This window comes from Branchiostoma floridae, chromosome 3, assembly GCF_000003815.2.
Source record: "Branchiostoma floridae strain S238N-H82 chromosome 3, Bfl_VNyyK, whole genome shotgun sequence".
NCBI lineage: Eukaryota > Metazoa > Chordata > Leptocardii > Amphioxiformes > Branchiostomatidae > Branchiostoma > Branchiostoma floridae.
The window spans coordinates 29,927,515-29,937,224 of record NC_049981.1 but is presented as its reverse complement, the minus strand read 5'-3'; the positions used below and the strand labels follow the sequence as shown (position 1 = coordinate 29,937,224).

Genomic DNA, 9,710 nt, shown 5'->3' with positions numbered 1-9,710 from the left:
AAACACGTTCAGGTAGCATAGTCTACATTTTCTCATCCCACCACCGACAAATGGCGTTATATAAGATATATAACGTCCTTGGTCACATATTATGACTTCTAATTAACACAAAGCAATTTCCACACATGTTTAGTACACCGTTTTGCTTTTAACCCTCTCTTACATATGCTTGTATATTACAAAACACGTCCAGGCTCCACAGGTCGATGGAAAAATAGTAAAAATTGGCCAAATAGACAGAAAACACACCAGAGGAGTGTAGTTTGCGACCTAAGGCCATCTACAGTGTTTTTTTGGCCTTATTTAGTCAATTTCTACTGTTTTTTCAGGGACTTGTGGAGGCTGATAGAGGCTTACAGATAGCGTAGTTTACATCACCCTCACACTCAGGGTTGACATCGCGGCAAAGCCTAACGATATCACCCCTGACAAATCAGCCACGGTATTTGGGTATTTGGGGCGCCCTGCTTATGAATATTAATGAGCTTGCCTGATTTGTCGCGGGCCAATCAGCGACCGGATTGCAAGTTTCGAACAAACAGCGTACGGCGCGGCGTGTGCAAAGATCTGTATTTCTTTGCGTGATGGTAATGTTTTTTTTATCGTATGCTAGGTCGGTACATATATACGGTGATGCCGTGGTTACCCTATACCCACAGAACCGACAAATGTTAAATTTGGTACCTGATAAAGACGTCTGGACGCTGAAAGAACGTTACGCCGGTACTGTTATCTGAGGGTCTGCATGGGGAGTTCCGACAACGATTTACGCTGAATTTAAAAGAACCCCCTACGTATTACGCTAAATCAAGGAAGGCAATTACGCTAATTTTGGTCGCCTCGCTACGAATTACGTAGATAAGATGGTTTTCCCTACGAATTACGGGAAATAAAATTGGCTGCCTACGCCTTACGTAAAAGAGCATGCAGACCCTCTTATCTTGCTCTTGAATATTAATGAGTCGCCTTATATGGCGCCTTTCCGAGCTTCCGACAACAAGAAGCCAAATACCCAAATACCCTGGCTGATTTGTCAGGGGTGATATCGTTATAGCCTCTACCAGGCTCCGTGGATCGGTAGAATCATTCTCCTCACCACGTGGTGAGGAAACGTACTCTTCTGGCCGACTAACTCCCCTAGCGTACTATAGATTCTATTTGTCCAATTTCTACAATTAGACCACCAATCCACGAAGCCTGGTAGAGTCTAATATCGTTAGGCTTTGCCGCGATGTCAACCCTGAGTGTGAGGATGAGTTTACATTTTCTCACCCCACTATACCGACCAATCTATCACACGTAATGACTTCCAGTTCACACCTTGCGTCTGAGTCGCAATATTCACACGTGAAAGGAGCAGAGTTACAGCATGGGTACCATCCGGATAGTAGTTCGCTCCTATGTTCGCTTCTGCTATCAAACACAGAGAAGCGACTGTATATAGTGTATAATGAATGTCAGAGCTAGAAGCGACTGTATATAGTATATAATGAACGCCGGAGCGAACTACTTTCCGGATGGTACCCAGGCTAGCAGAGTTACCGTCCCACGTGTGGTTCTTCCCGCCTTTTCTCGGCTCGCCTCACACCTTTTTGCTCTTCACTCTCTCTTACATCTGCTTGTAAATTCACGCCCAGGTAGCATAGTTTACATTTACTCACTTTACTACCGACCAACCATATAATGACTTCTGTTTCACACCTTACGATTTTCACACATGTTTCAGTATTTTCTTAATCTCCAAACAGATCTTGCGGTGGCATAAGATAGTCTCATAGGCTCAGGAAGGAGTTTAGCCGAAGGCGAATGAAACTCCTCTGCCGGCTAAACTCATTTTCAAGCTTATGATACAATCTTATATGCCACCGCAAGATCTGCTTGGAGATTAAGAATAAGAAATTTATTTGCAAGTTCGTGCCCGAGGGCTAATTGCAAGTACATGGTATAAACATAATTGATATACAAGTGACAATGGACAGTTATGAACAATATTCTACTGTTTTCCCACCTCACTACCGACCAATCTATCAGGATGATCTCACGTGAACGAAGCAGAGTTACCGTCCCGAGTGTGGTTATCTCAGCCTTATCCACAATTTCTACAAATGCTTAGTACATCTCTTTGCTCTTCACCCTCTGTTACATCTGTTTGTAGATTACAAAAAAAAAAAACACAACAAAAACATCCAGATGTCTACATTTTCTCACTCCAGTGCCGATCAACTTTTCATCACTTGTTTAGTACACCTTTTGCTCTTCACTCTTTCTTACATCTGGTTGTATATTACCAAGGAGTTTTGACTAGACTCCTTGATATTACAAAACACGTCCAGATAGCATATTTTACATTTTCTCACCCCATAGCCCACTATACAGACCTATCTATCAGACGTAATGACTTCCGATTCACACCTTGCGATGTTCACACGTGAAAGAAGCAGAGGTACCGTCCCGTGTGTGGTTATCTCGCCTCGCCCCGCACCTGAACATCTGCCGTGACATGCCGCACATGGCGAAGAAGGTCTGCTTTTGCCCACACAGGCGCCTCAAGACGTTATCCTGTCTTCTTGGAGGAACGCCAAGATATGCGGGAGACACAGACTCGGGTTTCCCTCCCTACCCGAGGGGTATCCAAGTGGGGACGATCACACTAGGTCAAAATCACTTCTCAACTGCCTTGAGGAAAAAAAAAAGTACGTCTTAAACTTCTCTGCACATGGACTTTTCTACTTCAAACAAACAAACAAAAATTAAAATCCTAGTATGTCCGGGAAAAAGGGAAAAAAGGGAGCCCTGCTTCAGTACCAAGGAAAGCCGACAGTGGGTCAAACTGACATTGACCTTCGTTTTCCCGACACCTACACAGTTGTGTAACACACAAACGAAAAGTCGTCGCAATCCATGCAGGAGAAAAGATAGAAAAAAAGAAGTTCTGCTGCAGTACCACGAGAAGCCACCAGAGGGGCCAGAACAGCCACAATCCGGAAACTTAAACATAAACACACACAGAGAAACGCCCAAAACAATACACCAATATTACATGGAGGTAAGACAAGCTCACAGGCAGACAAGAACGAGAAATGGTCATGCCTTCGAGCAAGGAGCTTGAATAAGGACCTCCTTGTTTCTAAGTTTCTAATACCAAAGTTTTCAACCAAGGATTGATGTGTTCAAATACTCGTTCTGTCCTAGAACTATCACTGACTGAAAGGAATTTGCTGGCAATTTTTGCCGTCAAATAGAGTAGGCACGTCGTTAAATTAGATAGCTTGAAACATGATTTGCAGTCAGATGTGCAAAGGTTAGGTGTGACAAGTCTTTCAGTATATATAGCTGCTGCCGCGCCGCATGCCTACGAAGATGGTTTGTTACGCCGAAGGGTGGTTATACCTCCTATATCGATACAGATACAGGTATGAACAAACAAACAAACAAACATGCATGCACTCCTCCGTCTCCTGATCTGAATCTCCTGCTGCTCTTCTGTCAATGGAATAACCCAAGAGGCCTTATTTCTTGTGTACAACTCGTGGCCGTGGTATCAAAATAAACAAAGAATTGTGTGCATCGCGATAGAAAAGAAACATTTTGTAGGACTGGACGATACTAACAAGACATAGTAAGAACAACTTACAGCTGTGGTGTTTTTATTAACGTAGATGGATCCTTTTGGCGTTGTGGGGTAGGGTTTGAGAAAACGAAAGTCAAGTTCGATAATAACCCATCTTGAGGCTTTCTACGGTACTGTAGCGGAACTTCCGGTTTTGATATCTCGTGTTCTGGGATATGCTCTGGTGGTGAACTTTGATTGGCAGATAGCTGTTGCTATCTATTACAATTACGCTTCTCTACCTACCCATTACAAAGAAACCCTGACAAAATAGAAACACGGACAAAACCCACTAAAATACGTCATCGAATACTCATTCTTTATTCTTTATTTCAGGCGCTAGCACCATATAGTAAGTAAGACCGTCGTTGGTACAAGCGTCTCCGGAGCTTTTGGAAATGTATGTTACGGTAGAATTACTAGAAAAATTACTAGACTTGAGCACAGATTGTATGATGGAATTGGAAGAGTGGAAAAGCCGATATGCAAAGCGGAAGCTTAGAGAAGGAGAATCTTAACATCTACCTTTTGAAGCATTCAGTCTTGACTGTGTCAGCGCCTTAGAAGTTAGAGAACTGGACGCCTAACATCTACTTGGAGCAAGTGAACCCCACCTTCTGTAGCGTGCGGTCTTGACTGTGCCAGCGCCTCAAAAGTTGGAGAAGTAGAAGCCTAACATCTGCTTGGAGAAAGTGAACCCCTCCTTATGAAGCGTGCAGTCTTGACTGTGTCAGCGCCTTAGAAGTTAGAGAAGTAGAAGCCTAACATCTGCTTGAAGCAAGTGAACCCCACCTTCCGAAGCGTGCGGTCTTGACTGTGTCAGCGCCTTAGAGAAGCGGAAACCTAACATCTGCTTGGAGCAAGTGAACCCCACCTTCCGAAGCGCGTGGTCTTGACTGTGTCAGCGCCTTAGACAAGGGAGAGCCCCTAACATCTGCTTGGAGAAAGCGAACCCCACGTGCACCTTCCGAAGCGTGCAGTCTTGACTGTGTCAGCGCCTTGGAGAAGTAGAAACCTAACATCTTCTTGGCGCAAGTGAACCCATCTTCTGAAGCGTGCGATTTTGACTGTCAGTGCCTTAGAGAAGGGGAAACCTAACATCTGCTTGGAGAGAGTGAACCCCACCTTCCGAAGCGTGCGGTCTTGACTGTGTCAGCACCTAACATCTGCTTGAAGAAAGTGAACCAACACCTTCAAGCCCAACATCTGCTTGGAGCAAGTGAACCCCACCTTCCGAAGCGTGCGGTCTTGACTGTGTCAGCGCCTAAGAGAAGGGAGAGCCCCTTACATCTGCTCGGAGAAAGTGAACCCCAATTTCCGAAGCGTGCGGTCTTGACTGTGTCAGCCCGTTAGAGAAGTAGAAACCTAACATCTGCTTGGAGCAAGTGAACCCCACCTTCCGAAGCGCGTGGTCTTGACTGTGTCAGCGCCTTAGACAAGGGAGAGCCCCTAACATCTGCTTGGAGAAAGCGAACCCCACGTGCACCTTCAGAAGCGTGCAGTCTTGACTGTGTCAGCGCCTTGGAGAAGTAGAAACCTAACATCTTCTTGGCGCAAGTGAACCCATCTTCTGAAGCGTGCGATTTTGACTGTCAGCGCCTTAGAGAAGGGGAAACCTAACATCTGCTTGGAGAAAGTGAATCCCACCTTCCGAAGCGTGCGCCTTGACTGTGTCAGCACCTAACATCTGCTTGGAGAAAGTGAACCCCACCTCCAGAAGCGCGCGGTCTTGACTGTGTCAGCGGCGACCCGTGAGACAAGGCGAGACAGCTTGTCACGGCTTTGGCATACTTTCCTTTGTGTCGGCACAGTTTACCTGTTACTGTAGGCTAATTACGCCTTTAGAACAACCCGGTCACGGGTAATTTATTGCTCTTATCGAGGTTTATCTGTATTTATAGGGCGACATATCGCTGACCCGTTCTCTGTGTAAAAACTAATAGAGCTAGCAATACTTGTTTAAGACGCCACGAAATGTTAGGCTCAACAGTAACGTTAAATATCAGTATGTAGATACTTTGTATTTTATATATACATTATATATATGATACAATTCTAAACTTTATATAACCGTCCACAAGAATAAAGCACTGACCAACAACAAGCTTTCGATCAGTCCTCTGATCCTTTTCAAGTTCTAATGGCCCAATGCCTATGTCACACATCCAGACACTTTGTATCATATTTTTCGTTTCGATGTATCGTTGTACTTGATATGTTACTTGTTTAATGTATTTTGCATTTCTCTCCCATGACCCGCCCTTTGTAAGAGTCTTGGCTAGTTGGGCGACCTTGTCTGCCTGTAATGTCAGCCCAAAGAAGAAATAAACACTAAATATTCTGTGAAACGTTGTCTTTTCGTCCGACAATGAAAATTAGGCCACGAACGGTTTTCCTGGCCTTCAAGTCGTGCTTTTTACCTGCAAACGACACCACACGCAACAAATCAATGCCAATTTGGTAACCTTTTTCACACAATCTTTGTCGGTGACGCAACAAAAGTACAGCGACTTTCGTAGGGTGCACTACATGTAGCTTTAACTTTACATACAAACAAGTGGATACAAATGTATCAACATATGAACAACCACGTGAATAAACCAATATGTTGATATCACTTACACGACCGGTTCTAAGGTCGAAACATTCTTTGATGTATCTATCTATTTGTATAGTGAATCAATTGACTTTATTGGGATACCCTTTAGCTCTCAACGAAGACCTTAAGTGTACATTTTTGCCCAAACGAGCAAAGTACAGGTCACAACAGAGACATAACATACAGTACATGATAGTATCATACACCTAGCCTAACATATCTACTAGAAAAATGTATTTTCATGTAATTTCCATACAAGAAAATCTATTTCATTGAAAAGGTGTGTCTTTAATTATATGCGAAACGTGATTTTCAGATTAAATTAACCTTAAAAGATGTATGAAAGATAAATGAATAGTTTTAGTTTCCCTTGCTGCCTCTCCAATACCTCCCGTTAGGTGGTGTCCATCGAATCCGGTAACACTAACCAGCAAGTGACCCCCTATATTCGCAATGGTATAGCCAGGGGGTTGGTCCCGCGAAAGTTTTTTGACAAGTTGACCACACCCCACGTGACACAAACACGCCTTGTTTACACGCGCCGGCTCGCGTTACAGACCTTCTCACAAAGTAGTTCTTCCTTTTTTTACTCACAAATGTTTCCTATTAAGCCTCCCAAACGGTGCTGTCTGTTAAGAATTCCTAAAGCCGGGGGCGTCCGTACGTGTGAGACTCCAGGACAGACTTTGGAAAGTGGCCGAAAAGTTTGAAAGTTTGGGACGCACCTCTTTAGCATTTTAAAAATTCCCGGGAGAGCGCTGGGCGGAGGGATTTGGAAGGTGTTTATGTAAATAACATGCTGGAGTGGGGAATGCAGTTCGCGCGCAGTCAGGCGGACCAAAGCACGTTGGCTCGCCGTTGGGGGAAAGTTTACCAGCGATCGTGGGTTTGATTCCCAATATTCTGATTAGAGTCGATCGCCTGACGTGTTGGCTAGGCGCGTGTCTACACTCTCTAGCTCTTCAGCTCTGGACACAGGTCGCAGCGGAGGACAGAGGAAACTTTTTTTCTTGTTGGATCGCGAGGAACTCGTGCGCGTGCAGTAAGACCAACCCGGTATGGAGAAGACCGGGAAGAAGTTTGTGGACTCTCGGCAGGGGGAGAGCCAGGCTGCCGAGGACTCCGCCTCCCAGGCCCGGCGATCGTCGCGGTTGTGTTGCGCGGTGGCGTTCAACTTGTTGTTACTACTGCTGTGCGTGTTTGCCCTGGCTTGCTGTCTAGTGTTCAACGTGAAACTTTTAGGCCTCCAGGACAGAGTACGGGACTTGGAGGCCGAGTGTGGGACCGGTGTCTCGGAGGACCGCTTGTCGGAACTCATCGAGTCCCGGGTAGAGAAGCTCTTCGCCGAGGTAAGTCCCACTTCTACTCTCCTTTATTTTACAGCGCTACTAAAGACGTGCATAGTTGTAATGCAGCAATGTTTACGTAAGATTACTGGTAGAGAGAGAAGAGAAGAGAGAATAATTTGTTGCGTGATCGCCTGATGATTCTGTGGTGTATTTCTTGATGTGTAGAAATTGGAGACACATTTGGCGAGACATCGACGGGAGCGAGAAACAACGGAGTGCAAATGTCCGCCCGGTGAGTTATTTTTACTTCCTGGCCGATGATCAAGTCTCCTATGTCCGTGCAGAGCGTAGTGCACAAGACCACGGAATTTATGTAAACATGGAGAGAGAGTAGTGTTCTTTGTAAATTTGTTTTAGTCCTATCATATCATAGATTTTGACATTTCCAGTCAGCGCGATTGCATGCAGGCGTATAATTTGTTCTGGTCGGCTTGCCCCCCGTGCCCCATCTGTGGGCCCGAGCGTCGCTAGACCCCGACGGACGCCGCGGGAAACTTCCCGTCGACCCGCCGAGGGACACCCCGCGAGTCCTTACGGTGGTCCGGCCGTCCTTTAACTGATTAGCACGCCTGGCGTTTACTACAACATTCGATCCGCCGAGACAACAAAAGCATTACCCCCTCCCCTAATGCTGACGTTTGCCTGCGAACCGTCGACATTTATTTTCTCCAAGTAAATGCCAACAGGCCAATTGACGTGTGTTGTGAGAACAGCGCGTGGCTTTTATACTCAGAACAGCGACTTTTGTTTGCAGTGAAATTAGAATATTTGAGCGACGATGGGCCGTACCCGATACAGCACCCTAACACTAGACTCCCCGCGACAATAGTACGTTTGTTTCCCCATTCAAAAAGCGACCCTTGAGTGACAAAAACTGCTGGTACAACTAGCACAGTGCAACAAGACCAGCATTGAAACGTCCCTTGTCTAGAACAACACTTCTGTACCCTTCCCACCTCTCCACTACCCTACAAGCCAAGCCGACCAGAAACCTCAACCCAGATGGGGAAATGTTTTCCCTAGTTCCCTGGTGTTGGGATATCGGCTGTGTGGCTCTGTTTTCTTTTCAGGGCATATGGGGTTAGGGTATCTGGAGCTGAGCCCTCTATCCCCCTCTGGGACAATAAGGAGTTTTCACATAGCCTTGAATTTGCAAACAAGCTTTGTGTGTATTCACATGTGACACTTGCAGACCCTCTAGAAAAAGAAGTCTTTGCTTCAGCTTTAGTTCAAGAGTGTTGAGACTGCGCCACCATTTTTTCTTGCAGACTGGTCAGACATTGCTCTAACTTGAAGCTATAATCATGTTATCTTTCCCACTTAGCATGTCAGGATGGACATTGTCACAGGGCTGGCTGTGGGATAATGGGGCAGTATTCTGTGTGTAACAGTGAGTGGTGGGGAGGGGGGATGTCTGTATGTAGCCTGCCAGCTGCGCACATGCCTATCACTTGTCCTAACATATCATTGTCACAACCACAACTATGCTACTGTAGAGTGGGTCGATTATTGCAAAGGGTGACAGGCAAAGACCTCCACTTTCTTGTTATAACATCTGTGGACACCCCTCCCCAAGTATATAAAGTATAATGGCTACAATGTAGACATTAGATGTGACTTTAATTGAGATGGTGTGGATAAAGAGAGTGTGAAATGGAAAGGGGAACCATCCTTCAAACTGGCTCTTTATACCTGATGATTAATGACTGGGCCTACAGGAACTTTCTATAGCTATTGTAGGGCATGATTCATTCCTGAATAGTAAGTTTCACAGGTAAGCTTATTTACAGTAGTATAATGGGAAAGAAGTAGAATTCTTGGCCCTGATACTCCAAGACTACAGCCTTTTGGTATAATGTTAGTGTACTGTAGTTACAAAATCGGATAAATAGAGACTAGAATGGTAAGTGTCTATAAGTATAATAAGCTGATCACCAGTACTGTATTGGTAGGTTTATTCAAATCTGATTAAAACAGGATTCCTCTTATAACGCTCTGAAGTACCTGGGTACTTAAGTCCATGATAATCTGATATGAAGAGGATTTTCCCTGTTGTATTGATTAGACAACTTAGAGTAACATGTATTACAATAGGAAGTGGAGGCCTGGCTTGTATTAGAATGACCTTTGACTTCCTCACAAACAGATCATG

General features: G+C 45.0%; 1 protein-coding gene across 50 annotated transcripts in view; it reads left to right on the top strand.

Annotated features, from left to right (window-relative positions):
- Positions 1 to 6,934: 6,934 nt before the first annotated feature.
- LOC118410928 (collagen alpha-1(XXIII) chain-like) overlaps positions 6,935 to 9,710 on the top strand; it is a 130,985-nt gene continuing 128,209 nt past the window's right edge. For 5 of the 50 annotated variants that reach the window (XM_035812883.1, XM_035812888.1, XM_035812864.1 and 2 more), the window contains exons 1-2: positions 6,956 to 7,558; positions 7,724 to 7,790. In XM_035812883.1, coding sequence (XP_035668776.1) covers positions 7,268 to 7,558; positions 7,724 to 7,790 — 358 coding nt within the window. In that variant the 5' untranslated portion in view covers positions 6,956 to 7,267. Of the gene's footprint in view, positions 7,559 to 7,723; positions 7,791 to 9,710 lie in introns of all 50 variants that reach the window. The other 45 variants (XM_035812886.1, XM_035812848.1, XM_035812853.1 and 42 more) reach the window with 27 other exon arrangements.